The sequence below is a fragment of the Biomphalaria glabrata genome, chromosome 4 (genome assembly GCF_947242115.1).
Source record: "Biomphalaria glabrata chromosome 4, xgBioGlab47.1, whole genome shotgun sequence".
In the NCBI taxonomy this organism is placed as follows: domain Eukaryota; kingdom Metazoa; phylum Mollusca; class Gastropoda; family Planorbidae; genus Biomphalaria; species Biomphalaria glabrata.
In genome coordinates, this window is record NC_074714.1 from 47,490,152 (window position 1) to 47,508,094 (window position 17,943).

The 17,943-nt window shown below is 36.4% G+C and overlaps 1 protein-coding gene and 1 non-coding gene across 2 annotated transcripts; one reads left to right on the forward strand and one right to left on the reverse strand.

The window, feature by feature from the left end:
* Positions 1-3,786: 3,786 nt before the first annotated feature.
* LOC106074540 (G-protein coupled receptor moody-like) lies at positions 3,787-7,422 on the reverse strand. The gene is made up of 4 exons (XM_056027960.1): positions 6,944-7,422; positions 5,873-6,076; positions 5,600-5,760; positions 3,787-5,082 (listed from the first exon to the last, which is right to left on the reverse strand). The coding sequence occupies exons 1-4, from the start codon at positions 7,110-7,112 to the stop codon at positions 4,324-4,326; spliced, it is 1,293 nt and encodes a 430-aa protein (XP_055883935.1). The 5' UTR covers positions 7,113-7,422; the 3' UTR covers positions 3,787-4,323.
* On the forward strand, positions 6,831-6,901 carry LOC129926107 (small nucleolar RNA SNORD57). The gene has a single exon (XR_008777798.1). It is a non-coding gene; the product is annotated as a small nucleolar RNA SNORD57 (small nucleolar RNA).
* Positions 7,423-17,943: the final 10,521 nt, after the last annotated feature.

A 17,943-nucleotide genomic window follows, 5' to 3' on the forward strand; every position in this document is an offset into this window, starting at 1 on the left:
ATCAAAGTATAGAATTTATCTGGAAGAAAGGGCTGAGGAGGAAAAAAGAAAGAACCTAAAAAGGAAAAGAAACGATCAATTTGAAGAACTTGAGGCTATGAAAGCCAAAAAAGCTAGGTTCGAAAGGGACATTACAAGCCTCACTGACTCTGCGGACAAGCTTGCAGAAAAAGCAGAAAACACTAACAGTCACAAATTTTTAATAGAATCCAATGCTTTACGTCGCTCTGCAAAGCTTAAAAAAGAGCAAATTGAAAAACTTACTTTGGAAATAGAAACCAAAGTGAGGGAGATCAGTGGACTCTAAAAAACATTAAAAACCCTTGTATATATGTAAATATATTGTAAAGAATGGATGTTTAAGATGCGTTTTATGGTAGGCCTTACACTCATACTAGTTTATAATGTATTTTTTGCATGTTTTGAATATCTTGAGTAAGTTATTTTTATTTAGTAATCAAATCTAAATTATTCCAACCTATATATATATATATATATATATATATATATATATATATATATATATATATATATATATATATGGGCTATAAATATTTTTATAAATCTTTTGTCACGAACTCTATGTCCTGGAATTTTTAAATTTCTCCTTGAAAACTCCTTGAATTTCAATTAGACTTTGGTGCAGAAACCCTGTTTCATAGAAACTTTACACAACCTAAGTTTAGATCAAATCATTAAAAAGCCAACTAGATTAAACAACACATTAGATCTCTTCTTAACCAACAGACCTGGATTAGTAGTTGATTATGAAATTATCCCTGGTCTATCAGACCATGAGATCATAAAAATACACAGTCAGATAAAAGCAGTAGCCAATACAAAACCCAAAAGAAAAATCTTACTCTGGAATAAATGTAACCTAACACAACTACACCAAGCTGCACTAAACTTTCAACAAACATTCTTATTAGAAAAAGACATTAACCAACCAGTCGATGACCTCTGGAATTTCATTAAAAACCATCTTAAAAGCATAATAGAAAATCATATACCAACTAAATACACATCAAACAAAATAAATAAATGCTGGTTTAATAATAGACTAAAGAAGCTTTGTAAACAGAAGGAAAACCTCTATAGAAAATTTAAAGAAACTAATGCAGAAAGAGTTTACAAAAAGTATATAAAAATTAAACACTTAACCCAAAAAGTAAGCAGACAGCTGCAGAGTGAATACATAAACAATGTAATATCTAAAGATAACAACAAAAACCTATGGTCATACATTAAGTCTAAGAAAATGGAAACAACAGGCGTAGCGCCATTAAAAGATGAACATAACATAATACATAATGATAATGAAACTAAAGCAAACATTCTAAACAAATACTTTGCATCAGCATTCTCAGCCCCAGGAGACAAAGACATATTACTGAATTTGAACCAAGTAGACAACATAGAAGATATAGTAGTACAAGAAAATGGAATTCAAAAACTATTAGCCAACACCAAACCAAATAAAGCTTCTGGACCTGATGGTATTCCAGCTAGATTACTCAAAGAACTAAGTAATGAGCTAGCCCCAGTGTTCAAAATACTCTTTCAGGCTTCACTTAACCAGGGCAGAGTACCAAAGGACTGGAAAGAAGCTAATGTCACCCCCCTATTTAAAAAAGGAGAAAAATCTGACCCAGGGAACTACAGACCAGTATCACTTACCAGCATCACATGTAAAATCCTAGAACACATAATATGTAGCAACATCATAAACCACTTAGACAAACATAATGTCCTCACACCATACCAACATGGCTTTAGGAAATATAGATCATGTGAAACACAACTAATAGGACTAATTGATGATTTTTCAAAAGGTTTAGATAATAGTGAACAAATAGATGCTATCTTACTAGATTTTTCTAAGGCTTTTGACAAAGTTCACCACCATAGTTTGCTTAAAAAATTAAAATATTTCGGCATTAATGGTCCACTGCATCAGTGGATTAAAGACTTTCTGATAGGGAGAGAACAAACTGTAATAATAAATGGCTCTAAATCAACACCGATAACAGTAAACTCAGGTGTACCTCAAGGTACAGTCTTGGGTCCACTACTATTTTTAATTTACATAAATGATTTACCAAATTGCATTAGTTCAGGAACAAAAGTCAGATTATTTGCAGACGATTGCATAATATATAGAACAATAAAAACAACACAAGACACAGATATTTTACAAAGAGAATTAGATGAATTACAGAAATGGGAATCAAATTGGAGCATGTCTTTCCACCCAGAAAAATGTCAGTTGTTAAGAGTAACAAAAAAACTAAAACAAATTAATTCCACTTATCTTATTCATGGCAAACCAGTATCACAGACTAAAAACGCAAAATACCTAGGTGTTATAATAAATGAAAAACTATCATGGAATCCACATATTGATGAAACTACAAAAAAATCAAACAAAGCATTAGGATTTATTAAAAGAAATTTCAATAAATCAAATAAGAACATAAAACTAAAATGTTACTTAACCTTGGTTAGGCCAATAATAGAATATGCATCCTCCGTTTGGGACCCCTCAACTCAAGAAAACATTAAGAAACTGGAACAGACACAAAATAGAGCAGTGAGATTCATAACAAACGAATATTCACATTTGACTAGAGTAACACCTTTAGTAAAATCACTAAATTTAGAAAGCCTTCAGGACAGAAGGCTCAAAAGTAAAGTAGCAATCATACATAAAACACTGAACCATAATCTTCAAATACAAAAACAAAATTTAATAAAATACTCTGAAAGACACAAAGATAAAGGCACATTCCTCGTCCCATATGCTAGGACAAATTTGTACAAATACTCCTTCTTCCCTAGTGCTATTAGAGCATGGAATGGGTTGCCTGAGCTAGCCAGGAAAACCAGTGACTTGGCAGAATTTAAGTCATTGGTTAATATGCATGACTAAATGCATGACGCGTAGGACGTAATCATCTTCTTTTTTGAAGTAACGTCTGTATTATATAAGATAAGATAAGATGCTTACTCTCCATCTGGATCTATCCAGTGCCTTATTTTCCCAACTGTTGGTGTCAATCTTGAAGAGCTTCGTGATATTTTTAATGAATTTTTTTTCTTAACTTGTAAACTACTCAGTACTGACATAATAGCAACACATAACAAGATGGATATCTGTTTCAGTTTTCAATAAAATTGGATTTTTTTTGGAAGAAATCTTTTCTTACTCTCTTCTCTTATACTTTTTCAGATAAAAATTAAATGCTTTTCAGTTGCTTTATTTCAACAATTGTCCATCAGAATTATTTTTACAAAGCTTTATATCAACTCACCCAGTCTGTCTGCCAAGTAAAAAGTTCGGACAAGTTTTTTCTCCATTTCCCTTTCTCTGATAAAGTTAATGCACAATTATTCATTGCACCTGACAAGACGTATTAATTTTTAAAAAAAATTAAACAATTAATTAATTGTTGATGATTAATTTTTTTGTTGTTTGATTTTAAAAAATGTGAATAAATGTTGAGAGATGTGGATATGTACATGAATTTAGTTTTGACAGCTTCCCTTTCTCGGTTCAAGTTGAAATTTTGCATAATTATTCTTGTCGATAACAATAACATTTAGTACTAATTAATTAATTTTGTTTTATATAGCAGAAAGGGAGCTAAACCTTGTAATTTTCAGATGAAGGTAGTAATTAGTGGTTATTTAGGTTACTTAGCTTTTTCAAAAAGTTTTTTTTTTTTTTTTTTTTTTTTTTTTTAGTTTTGCTTTCTATTGATGCATGAACTAAAAACAAACAGAAGCTGTAACTAGTTTATTTTTATTTCTCAAAATATATCTCTACCAGTAAGAAATATCAACAATTTTAACATGACACATTATAATATTAAATAGAATAAAGAACTGCCATTGTTTATCCTGTTGACTTTGTAACTACACTGAACACATTTTGTTTTTGACACGTTTCATACTGGCTGATGATAGGAATAAGGCAAATAGGTGACAGTGAATGGTTACAGTTCCAACAGAATGTGAAAAGAATATAGCTTTTTTCTGACTTGGTACACTTAACGTGTTACTCAATATATTATACATGTGCCATTTCAATCTGATAATGAACATATTTAATTGTCACTGCACCCTTTTGTTCATTGGTACCCGACCTTGGAGCCATGTACATTTCCACATGGGTCTTGGCGCGCATCACCTAGTCCAATGATGCCAATCATCTTCTGCTTTATAGTGCAGACATTTCCTGATAGCACAATATCATGGGCCAGATATCACCCGCATGCCGTAGTTTGGGCATCACTGCTGTGGGCTGTGTATTCTTAGTTTCTAAGGAATTTCACTTTTACATGATAAAAGTTTCTGAATGCCTGACGTGTCATCGAGTGACACCTGACAGTCAGTCGTTGAAGTGCTTCCTTTTGTGGAGGTATTAGAATGGCACGTTTCTGACTGACGGGACTCTGCATTCTCACTCAGATTGTCCCAGACCCTTCTAAGTGCCCAGTCACTTTCTTCAGGGCAGCCGTTGTCTAGGGTGTTCTCTCTGTGACTAAGTGCCGCGTTTTGGTTCTCTGTCTCTTCGTCGTAAGTATGCCTGTTTTTCGTGGAGCGACAGTGTCGGCACATGACTCGACATGTCAGGATTTGGTAGTAGGCCGTACGGAACTGTTCGTTCATGAAGCCGTACAGCAGTGGGTTGATGGCACTGCCAAGAAAGACGGACGTCTGACAAAACATGTGAAATGTCTTACTCAGCATTCTACTCCAGTCGATCACACTGGAGATGGTGCAAGGGAAGTAACTGAGTACAAACACCAGAAAGATGGCAATCATCATTCGAGTCAGGCGCATTTCCCTTCGTTGGTTATTTAGCCGCATTGAGTTGGTTGTGGTGGACGACAGAAAGCGTAGACGTTGATGGGACGCCCTTGTCGTCACGTAGATGGCTGTATAGTAGTAGATGATTAGTCCACAGGGGATGGCTGCACGGACTATTAGAAGGAAAATTTTGAAGGTTTGGCTGGAGTTGTCTAGTCCCAGGTTACAGCTTGACAGCATTGGAATGTAACCAAAATGTCCCCACGCCTGAAAATAAACATGTCTTTTATTAGTACATGGAGAATGTGAACACGTGTTTATTAGAAGTCGCAGTAATATTTTATATTAATAAGTCTCTAAAAGGTTCATGTTTATTTTCAGTGCTATAATGTGGTTATAGATATACTGACTAGAGACTCCCGTAATGCGGTAGTATTCTAATTGGTAGCCACTATTTACATTAATGGCATTAGTTTGTCCACCGGTAGAAAAAAAGGATTGAAAAATCATGAAGCTAGTTTGTAATGTTGGTGTTAATTATTTCCCCTTAGCGCCCTAATGTACACCTCAAGCCTATCCAAAGCTATGTCTACAAAGCACACGTAAAAGTGATAGTATCATTAATTATGAACCATACATTGTGTTTTTAAGATTGTTATGAAACATTAACCTTGTAGTCCCAAATGATGTAAACTTGTTCTCTTGACTCCATGAGAGTATTTTAAAAAACTGATTTAATTAGACTGATGGGGCATTGAATTTGATAAGATGTGAGTAGACTTACTCCCGAGACTGCCGGCTGCAGGCAGACTACTGGAACAATCCATGTACATGCCATCATCACGGCCATGTTAGATTTTCTGAAGAGATGTTTGTACTTGCTGACATCTACCACCAGCTTGTAGCGGTTCCACGCTATCAGAGTGATGGTCATAATTGTAGTACCTGAAAGCGGTGTGGAAAATGAGATAAACTTTATGTGGGTGAACAGAATACACATTTTCTAAGTGCTACTATCAGCGTTATGGAGAAACATAATATAAAGGAAGATTGCTACCTGTCAGCGTATATCCCAGAAATCCGATAAATTTGCATATCTCTTCCTGATAATGCCATCCGTCAGTTAAATAGGTATACATATTAACAGGTAGCACCACAGAAACAAACATCAGATCACATATACTGAGGTTGGCCACGAATAAGTTGGACACAGTTCTGAGTTTTCTGTTCTGGATTATAGCCATTGTCACTAAGATGTTTCCTGGAGAGAAGAAACGAAGAGTATATTGAAACTTCTAGCTACTAAATGCCTTACTTGAAATCTAGCTAGTGTTTACACTTGAATCGTTTGAATATTATACTGATTTCTTTGTATGCGCGGTCATTTTTGTGTCTTCTGTGTTAAAATGTCTGTCATAAAAAAATCCACTATGCTTTAAACCATGCACTTAATTGAAGGAGACGTGTCGACAGTTGGCTACGTTGAGTTGCTCAAGTTGTCTATTCAGTGCTTTGTTGCCCCTATCTCCTCCAACTGATAGCAATGTTTAGAGAGAACGTGTAAGCACTCACGGCTAAAGTTGGGCACTGTTCAGAACATGGGCTGGGGAAGGTCTGTGGGTGTTGTCTCTCAAAGGTTTCAGTGAAACTTTGTTACACTTGTATTTGTAGTCTATCTTGTAGCGATGGCCACTTCAATTAAAAATGTACTACTGTTTTGTTAAGTTCTGTACAATAATTGGTTAGAATTTTATCACCCATGTTAACATGTCTTGTTGGCACGCGCAATACCTGTTAGACGATAACTGCACCACGTGATCAGTACGGTATAGTTCCAGTTAGTCAGGAATTAACATTTGTTTGCACATAATTTAACCTTTTTTTTTTTTTTCAAATGCTCGTTTCAACTTGTCCTAGAACTATCATGCTTTTATGGCATACATCTTTTACTAACCACTTAAACAATGTATTTTTAAAGGTTATTATTGTGTTAACTAGTTCAATTGTCAGTTTGTCCCAAATGATGTAATATTTATTGCCTTATTTGTTTAGTGAAGGTGAAAAACTGATTTAATGAGACTGATGGGACAAATGAGACATTCTATCTAGGCTATTGTTTGAAACTTACCAAAGCTTCCTAAGGCTATAATAACAGTCATTAGTGTTATGACCGCTACTAATGCCGTCCATTCACTGTCCTCTAGGTGCACGACCTGTTCATTGTTAGGATTGTTTATGTCCATGGTGACTGTGTGATAGAGAACGCGTTCAACTAGTGCACTCGTGTTATTAAACATAATGACTAGCGTCCTTCAAGTGGGTAGTATGTACATCACCGCGCGCGACATGATGGAAATGTAATGAATAGCACTGACACTGAACATTGGCACTTCACTGATAGTCCTTTTAATCCAGCTGGTAGTAGCTTCCACGTCTTGAAACCAGGAGAGAGAAAGTTCCTGCCGTGCCAATTTATAGGAGCCGCTCTCGTTGCATCCCTCGTCTCCTGCCACCAGACATCTCGCCTCACCGCGAATTTCTCTTCCTGGCTACTCGGCGCTGTCATTTTAAAACTCTTGTATCTTGTATAGATGCAATGGATAGGCACTTCTTCTAACCTATGAATTACAAAATAATCATATTTGTAGTCAAAGAACTAGTAATGAATGTTTCGCTCTAAAATTGAATAATAGAATATTACAAGCATGTCCCATGTGATGTAATCTGATGTTCTTGACTCCCTGAGAGTTAAAACAAAAAAAAACTGATTTAATGAGACTGATGGGACTCCTAGTTTACATAGACATCTATAAATACATAGAACATATGATGTATATTGTTAAGTCATAGTTTCCATTGTTCCTTTTTGTTACTAACTACACATTAGCTCTCGCTTTAAAAAAAATGTTACTTATCTGCTAATTACTGAGAATGGCGCCACGATCACTAGAGAGATGGTAGAATGTGATGGATTGGGGCCTCTCCCCCCCCCCCCCAACACACACACACACACACATACAACTTGCCAATCAGTAGTAGTTTTAGAACTCAGCAAGAAATCTGTCTGGTGCAAGTTCGTGGCATACTAGTCATTTATCATCTGACACGTGTTTTCTTTCCCTGATGATAGGTGAGCAAGCGGTCAGTGGTTCGGTCTGCATCCGGTCATCGTCTTTACGGACACGGGTCTGGACTTTGACTGGGTGCACTTGTCTGTTGACCCATGGGAAGGCTTGATGTGTTTATTATTCCAGACCACACCATGACCATGTCTAGACTGGAGCTGTTTAATAGCTTCCAACTGCCTACTTTATGGCGTGTACTTCTAGTCACTTGAGTGACGTGTTAGTACCGGCACTTGATTAGTTTTCCACATGAGGTTTATATTCTCTCTCCAAGCACACGTTTCTGATCCCAACCTCTCTTTGCCTTTTGACGTTGTTCATTGAGTGTTAGGCTACGTGCTAGTCACAGTGTACTTGATCTAGAAGCATCCGTCTTGTATTTTCATACAGTAAAGAAAACTAATTGGCACATTATTATTGGACAGCTGACATCTAGGCAATGGGTTGTGTCCCATGAAACTCAAATGTTTTCCTAGAGCCTTGATGTCTTTCGTTGTTGTTTTGTAATGTCGTTGTGTTGCTGACATTTCATAAAGGTGTTGTTGTTTTTTTCTTGCTTAGGTTGTAAACAATGGCCAAGTCCAAGAATCACACAAATCACAATCAGAGTGAGTACTGACCTTTTTGTTTTTAGTAGCGGGTATTATAGATTTTTTAAGTATGTTTTTCCCTTAAAAAATGATTAGCAATAACACATTAACCAGTAACCTCTCGTGTAGTCATTCTCTATTTTTATATCTAATTAGAACATCATGTGAAGAAGAACTGTGTGATTTTGATTTAGCAATGATGAATTAGTACACCTTAAACTAAGTTTGTCAACGTGAACCCTATTAAGGCAAAGTAATAGCACCGTCTTTTTGTAATTGTATGAACAATGAAAATAACTTGGGTTATAAGTGACTTGAAAAGTAATTACTCTTACTTATACTCATTGTGTCCATCTCATTTTACCAGCTAGTCTTAAATGTCCTATAGTTACTACGGTATTTTTGTTGTTGTTGTTGTGGTTTGTATATAGAGATATAATAAAGAACAACAAGCAAAACCAATTATACAGAATTTTTGCACTCAAAAAGTAGCCAAACTCTTACACCTTTCTTTCCCCCCCCCCCCCCTTTTTTTTTTTAAAAAAAAAAAAACACCTTTCCTCGTTATTTTTTTTTTTTTTTATTTGTTTCTGTTGAAGAATTTATTAGTGCCTGGTATAGTCCTTGAGTTTGGGTGCTAATGTTTTTTGTGTTCAGTAGAAGTATGTTAGTCCTCTTCACTTTTAGAGCATAGCGTTACATGGTATGTGAGTAACCAATCACATTGCTTGTAGTCCATTCTCCTCCTGATATGATGGTATGTTACAGTACCTGACTTGGTGGACGACATTTAGGCGTATCGGTATCTCCCCGTTTCTCGGTCCACGTGACTTTCATGGCACCTAGCATGAGCTGTGTGCGGACGAGCTGTCTACATAGACACCCGCCTTAAATCTTTGAGGGAAGTTTGGGAGTGTAGACATGTTAGTGTGCTTCGCGCTACATTGTTTCCCCTCGAATAGCGAAACAAACTGGAGTTTTGTTTCCTTAAAGGCCTTTGAAATGTGTATGTTTCCCAAACTTTTTCATTAACGGAAAACTTCGCACATTAGCGGAACACTTTGTGCTTATTTTTTTAAAAGTAATTAACTTCATGGCCTACTAGCTAATTCTTCCAGTAGTTCGTGGAACGTCTATTCAGGCCTCTTGGAACACTAGGGTTCCGAAGAATACAGTTTGGGAAACACTGGTTTAGAGTATAGGCTTCTCTTTGTCACGAAGCTAGAGCTTTGACGTTTTCACTGACCAAATTAATGCGTGACTATTTCGGGAGTCTCACCTTGTATTTAGTAAACTCACGTGTTGTTGGCACTGACTCTAATGTTTGTCAAGAGCTTAGCTCACGTGCTGGGCCTAATGAAATTGTTGAGTACCAAAGCAGAGAACGTGTATACTGACCTGGTCTCTGTGCCCTGTGTGGGTCATTTCATTCATTCGTCAGCTTTAGTCTTCTCTCCTTCCCTAAATGGAGTGTATGTTATTGAGTCAAGTAATGTGTGCCAATCAGTGTCACTTACTGGGGCCAGACTAGATGGTGGGTTTGAACACGTGATCTTACATAAGAGCGAACCCACGCAAGTTACATTTCATTTTTTGATTTTCAGACAAGAAACACCATCGTAATGGCATTCACAGGCCCAAGTCTCACAGATATCCTTCAATGAGAGGGGTAGGTCAATGTTTATTGTCATTTCTTCAAATAAGACTTCTCATCAGCAGGGAACCGTATTCATTCAATGTTCTGTTTCCTTTACAGGTTGATCCCAAGTTTTTGAAAAATCTCAAGTTTTCCAGGAAACACAACAAAAAATCTGTAGCTGCTGGCAAGAATTAAAAAGCTTATGAATGATAGTGTGTGTGTGTGGCCAAGTCAATAAATAGTGATGGGAGAACTTTACATACCACTGACTTTGTCTTATTTTATCTCAATCTATATAGCTCCTGAAAGAAATGTCTGAATAGATCAGATAGGTTTATGAAGCTATCTATGATGTAATGAAATTGATCATTCAAGCACTGTTTATCGCTATAAAGGGTTACTGTAGCTGGCAGTAAGAGCAAGAGTTTTCTTGTTTTGTGAACTCGTTATTTTAAAAAAAAAAAGGGGTTTATATACGAGTCAAAATTCCCCAGTACCGGGTACTTATCACTTTAAAAGTTGGGAGTTAAATCTCGGTTAAACTTTCATTGACTAATGGACCTCATTCACCAATCGTAAACGTCACATGACAATATTGATTGACACAGACTTAGTAAGAGCGTACAGCTCAACAAAATAAAAAAAACCGTTACATTAGAGCGAAGGGAAGGCTCTACACAAAATATTTCATTTCACCGTACTAATAGGCTCTCCTCCCTTAAAGTTAGGATTGGTATACGGCCTCCCAAGCCGGAATAGCCAATGGTACTATTACAAAACTTTTTTTCTTCATGCTAGGGGGAGGTCTAAAAGGATTAATCAGTTTTCGGTTGGAAGCTGTTAAACAATCTGAATAAACCCACACCTTTTAACAATTTGTTGTATTATATATTAGTTGACAAAATATACAACATATGCCTGCAGTATATACCGGTACCCTCATAAGTTTTTTTTACTAACAACAAATAAAACCGACAACGAAAATTTCAGATCCAAAACATTTTGGGGAGGGGGAAGAGAATAGCAGATTGCAACATTATCTAATTATTCTCTCGCTTCTTATACACTGCTGGTACCGATACTAGTCATCATGGTCCTGGAATTTATTTTTTACACTAGTATGATGTATACACAAAAGTACACATCTGTTGGTTTTTTTTAATTATCGTACCGTACATTATGTAACGGTATCGTAACTTTCTAAAATACAGTACCGGTACTGGTTTCAGAAACTGCTTAATACCGATATCAGAGGAAATGTTTAGTAGTAGACCTAAAATAAATGAGAGCTTTCGATAGACGTCAGCATCCTAAATCTTTCGTGTTAAGCTTACAAGTACATTTATAGACTGTGACTAGACGTGTGCATAACAAGATCACCTTGAAGTCCCCTAAGAATAACATCAAAAGAAGATCAAGTTCTGCTGATTCTTCTCACACGATCTTCACATTCCCCCCCCCCCCCTTTTCCATTTCGTCACTTGTTTGGACTCGGCATGTATTCAGAATGTAAATGTATATATTGCTCTCTAATGGTCTAATCGTCTCTTCTTCTACCGCTATCAGAAGAATGTAAGGAAAACGTGATGGGTGTATTGGGCAAAGTTCATCCTTGCCTAAAATTAACGCCACCCTCACAAACGCAACATAAAACATACCGGCACTCACAATACGAATCCGGTGCAGCTGCACATTAGATCTGGGTGCAACTTAGGAGGTAACATTAGTGAAGCTAAACTAAGTTTCCGGTACTTTCATCCACAGGGCTTGGCGTGCTCGTTTCAGTAGCGATTAGTCAAATGCCGGATTTAAGTAAGTGGAGACCCCAACACTTTACCGAAAGCTTTATTAAAAATTCACTTATTACCACAGTGTGATAAAGCGCTTGGCTTCCGAACCGATGGGTCCCAACTTCGAATCCTAGTAAAAAAAAAATTTTTTTCTTATTTCATTTGATCTTAACTTTACTTTACAATTAAAAATAATATTTACATCTAAAAGCATATAATACTTGTAAATTTAATCCCCATTTAAAAAATATTTAACAAGCATATTCAGTGGCGTAGCTAGGGTAGGGGAGGAGGGGGGAGAAATTGAAAATCCCCCCCAGGCCCCCAAATGAGTGTTCGAAATTGTTTTTTCACATTAAATATTACGCAAAATGCAGGGGCCCTCAAAGAGGTCAAGCTCCGGGCTCCCGAATGATGGCAAATTCCTAGCTTCGCCGCTGTGCATAATTTAGTGTTTTTTTTTTAATGTATAATTTTTAGATTATGGAGAGGAAGGCCCTTGATTGACGCACTGCGGAAAATCTAGAGCTGCGTTGATAAATTAGAGCATGCTACAAGCGGATACATTGTAACTTAAGAGTGATAAAATCAGAAGTTTAATTTAGGTAGATCTACATCCTCATTCTAGTTCCATGTAAATGAAAATACCAATAGCTCTGTTGTTAACTGTGCAACGACCAAAAGATTATCTAAAATCGCTTGTCTGACATATTGTACATATCCGGTAGTTGTCATGCCCTAATGTGTAAAATATCTCTTTATCAATAATAGGCTATTAGTTTGTTATTAAGTTAACAGCAATGCCTGGTCGTGCGGTTAGCGTGCTGGACTGATTATTACGACGATCCCGGTTTCATACCCTGCTCTCTGCCATCCCCCGTCGTCCAGCTGGAGATTTGGACAAGGAAGTAAATTATCTTTAACTTTAAAGCAACACCCAAAACATGTAAAACATTTTACAGAAAAAAAACAACATTTTTTACAAACCAAAGGAATCTTTGAAACATTATTACTTTTGACAATCAAAACAAAATCACGTCTTGAGTATTCCTTCCGAATAGGCGGATCCGACAGGGATCCGACTCCGACGGGGGCCGCCTCTGAGTTTGTGTGACAACAAAAACTCTCTTTGTAATCTTTTTTTTTTTTGTTTGTTGTTGATGCCCACCTATGGGGCGTTACCAATGAGTTGCCTACTGGTAGTAGGCACAGAATACACACAGAATTTCTGAACCTATTGTTATTGTTTATCTTCCCTGAAACACGTGCTTTCTGTTTGACATTTCGATTATTCAATTACTTTTTTTTTTTTGCAAAGCTTACATCAACTCTGTCTGTCTGTATAGTAGGAAGTGTGTCGGAGAAATAACGTGTACAAACTTTTTACCAGACAGACAGTGAGTTGAAATAAGCTTTGTAATTAAAAAAAAGCTGACTTATTAGATAATAATTTTAAAAAAAATCTAGTCTATATTTCGACATCAAACAATGAAGGGAAAACATGTAAACAAAACAATTATTTAAATATTCTACAGGTTTCTCACGTGACAAGACAAGTCTTTTTCCGGAGTAGTCTCCCCTTGTGTGAAATTGGTTTAATTGAAGGAGAAGTTCTTTAAACAAAGAAAATAATTGGCTGAAGCACAGGCCAAAGAGACAAGGCGACAGGAAGTTGTTAGTACTCTGACACGAAATCAATAATAGTTACTTCACCAAGCCTTAGATACTTCAGTTGTCATTTTGGTCGCCCCCCCCCCTTCTTCCGCCATGACCGATTTACACTTAGGGCCTATGCCGCCCTATGCCAACTATTTACTTATAAAGTATGTATTTTTTTTTATAAAACATAAGATTTCAACGTTCTGCTCTGAGTACAGATGGCTAGGAGCTATAAGTCTACGAGAGTTAATTCAGGGCTTCCAATTGGTTGGGGCATCGCACAGGACTATCGATATTTATGAGTCGAAAATGAGGATCTTGGATCAAATCTCAAACATAGAAAGTTCAATGGTTCTTTGTCTTCTAGCCCAGCTATACGTCTCTGCTATGACTAAATGTTTCTTAACAAATGTTTCGGTCTATCTGTTTGACTACACTACGTAGGTTTTAATCATTGGCGTCATTTTATTTTATCTGATTGTTTGGTTGTTGTTGTTTTTTTTTTATTTATTTTATTTGGGGCCGCCAAATTCACTTTGCATAGGGCCTCCAATTACATAAGGCTGGCCCTGATTGATCTATTTAGAAATTTTTAACATTTGATTTAGAACTTCTAGCATGGCATCACCAAAATGGAACACTTTGAAAATTTTTGAAAATTTAGCGTAACACTTGCCTTATTTATAGTCGTAAAATTCATTGTTGAAAAAAAAAAATTTTAATCTAGTTTTTACATAAAACAAACAAAAAAACAAGGTTACAAAGACAGTTTGTGTGGAAACACAAACTTAAAATCGGCCCCCGAAGTGGTCCACCCACGCAGGCTTCAATATTTTCAGAAAGAACATCCAAATGAAATTATATCAAAGACAAATGAGAGATAAGAATGGAGAAAGAAGGTTGACAGATCTTGTGTAGTGCCCCAATGGTGCTGCAGATCAAGGAGTAGGTGCAAGTGAATGCAAAGTTAGATGTGAACCTGGCCTAATTAGTTCCCCTTCCAGACCTTGTGGTCTATAGGGCAGATGATGTAAAGTTCATCTGTTTTGTGGCCTACGGTTAACGAGGGTGTCATGTAGCCAGCACAACGACCAACCGCCTTAACTTTTCCACAACTAATGTCAGTACCCATTAGAGCTGGGTAGACTCAGAGGCGCCCAAGGATTCCGAAGTTGAAAATTCCAGTCTTCACCAGGATTCGAACCCGGGACCCTCGGTTCGGAAGCTAAGCGCTTTACCGAGCCTCTCCTGGTCTTTACAAGATGTTATTGTTTTGAAAACTCCTCAGCTGTTACTTAAATTCTCATAAGTGTATCACCATTGCATAAAAATTTAAGAAAATGAAATGTATAAGACTACTATTCGTTTTAAATTAGGTCTAACTTATAATGCATACTAATTAGCCTTTTCTCTTTAAAAAACTGCTTGCATAACTGATTTTAAAAATTAGATTTTTCGCTTTCAGGAAAAAAAAAGTATTCGTTGCATCAGAACTTTGAATGGTCTAAAATATTGTGATGTCGGATTTTCAATATCTTTTCTAGTTTACGAGATCTAAACGGGACAGACATTTCGCACAAAACTAAAAGCGTCTTTTCCCCTTTCGGGGGCCGCTAAAAATGAGCAAAAAGACTTAACGACTCTGATAGTTTTAGGTTTTTAAATTGCATACCGGTATCTTCTGAATATTTAATACGATATCGATGAATTGAGATAGTCTCTAATGTGTTGGGTAGCACAATGAGGTTATAGATAAACATGAATTAAACAAGAATGGAGCGTTTTTAAATATTTGGAGATTCTTCTGACAAAGTCGCTCAGAAATTATTTAAATGATGATCTTTGAACTTTTTTTGTTTCAGGTCGGAGTCTTTCATTACATCCTGTAAAATCTATTTCCTTATTTTTTTTCCTTCCACATTGAAGATAATTACGCCCTAGCTTCAATCTCTTGCAAGACCGCAGAGGAAGGCGGCGGCCTGGGCTTGAAGTCTAGACCATGATGAAGACAGTGCACTGTGAACAGCACGACCACCAGGCTGCAATCTTTTTTTTTTTCTTTTACTTGGAATTCGAGCAAATTTTTCATTGACTGAGAAAAACCAATATATATATAAAAAACCTATACAACAAAAACCCAAATGTAACAGACAAACATTTCATGCACTTTTCTAAACGTGCGGTCAAAAAATTTTAATGTCTAGGTCCCCCCCCCCCTTAAAGATGTCACACACGTGATTTGATGCAATCCTTCCACTGATAAAGTTTTTTTGGGGGGCATGTGGGCACCAGTTAATAAATTATTTACAGATGAAGCTTACCTCCCGCAGATAACGTTCATAAAGCTGATTGGGCTTCACCACCTCCAGATAAGATAAAGCTGTATGATCAGTTAATCAGTTGAGTCTCTCTGAATGAACTATTTAGCCTACAGTTGGAACTCACCAATGGAAATACCCGGTAATTATTTTTTAACTTTGAGACATTGAAAGAGAGTATGTCCAAGGCAAAAGGCAGAAAGGAAAGGAGAAAGACGGCCAACAGATCTTGGCACTTAATGGACTAGTTAGTACTTACCACTAATATTTCAGTGAGACAAAAGAAGGTTTCACTATTTTTACCTGGTATTTCACACTACCTGCGATGACCGAATGACGTCATTAATTGCAGAAAACTTTGGCCTAACCGTTTCCGTTTTTTTTTCCTTTAATTTTTTGACTGAAATTTTTTGTTCAACTATCGCTCGAAGCTTGTGAAAAGTACTGTGTGCTCTTTTCTTCCTGCCTTTCCAGTTTCCAGATCCGGATTACAATAAGAATGTGGTCAAAGTTTTTTTTTTTTTTTTTTTTAGGTGTTGGAGGAGGGGGGGGGGTGGAGGTGCAAGAGCTCACGAAGTTATAAATAGTTGAGATTATAGTTAAGGGGAGGGAGTGGAGGGAAGCAGGAGATGAATGAAAGGGTTAAAAGTCAAAACGGATTATAAACGCTATATTGAAATAAAAAACATACCAGAGACAGAGACGTGCTTCAAATTTAATGCGAACACTACAATTCTCCCACTATTTCCGTTCTTGAAGAAGCGCTACATAAACATAATGATCTCACCAAAAGTGGCGATGGTTCACGTTCCGAATCACGTGACTTACGTTACGCGCCCACTACGTAATCCATCGATCATTTAATCCACGTCAGCTCATTCCCGAGAGAAAATAAAAGCCAGTTTTCTGGACGTAATAATGTCCATTATATTATACAAATTGGATAAATATCTAGATCTATATATAGTTCGTGGATAAGGTCTTATTTACAAACACATTTCTCAAAAGAAAAACCTTTCTTCTTTTTTTAATTTCGTCTTTTTTTTCTTCTTCTTCCCGTAACGAAGATATTTAAGGAACGATAATTAAATAAGACATTTAGCTATGATATAACCATAACCTTTTTTTAAAGCCCTTTTTTTTTTAATTGAGTATTTAGGGTTTCTGATAAACGGGCTACTTAAGTATCGACAAACTATGTAATTTAATAAGAACATACTTTTTGTTTTTCACATTTATTTTTATAACTGCTGAATCCAATATGTAAGTTCTTACCAAGTAATTTTTATTCTTTAGTTGGCAGCAGAGATCTTTCAATATGACGTCATTGACATTGTTAATTGTGTCTATTTATTTCAAACTCTCTCCCAATCTTCCTACTTTCATGTTAGTTACGTTTTTCTATAGGCTCCATTATATTTCCTCCACACTTCTCCTTCCAGCGGTTCTCAACCTTTTATGCTCGGCGACCCCTTTTTACAATCCCCCCACTCTGCCGCGACCCCCCAACCCCACTCACATACAGCAATAGAAGAGTAGACAATATACAATCCATATTTTCTGATGGTCTTAGGCGACCCTTGGCAAATCGTCAATTGACCCACAAGGGGGGTCGCGAACCACAGGTTGAGAACCCCTGCAAAAAGCTTAGTCTATGTTTTATTTTGTTTAAGTGATTGAAATATCGCCGTATTGTAGATTAAAGTTCAGTTTTTTATTTCTACACCTATTCAAAAAGAAAAAAAATCATCGTATAGAATTGAAATTTTGTAAATTTCTCTAGAATCTAGTCGTGAATAAATTTTGCACTCTACCAGATAAGAAGGTGAACCCAGAAGAGAAAAAAAATTTCCAAAAACTATCAAAGATAGATATAAACTGTTTAAGTTTGTATTACCTTTGAACTTTGAACTGATAGTCTGCACTTAACAGGACAGATTTGGCTGGGTATTTTACTCTAGACATGGGTTTTTTAATTCTATTTTGCTGAGTGTAAGTATTTAGTTT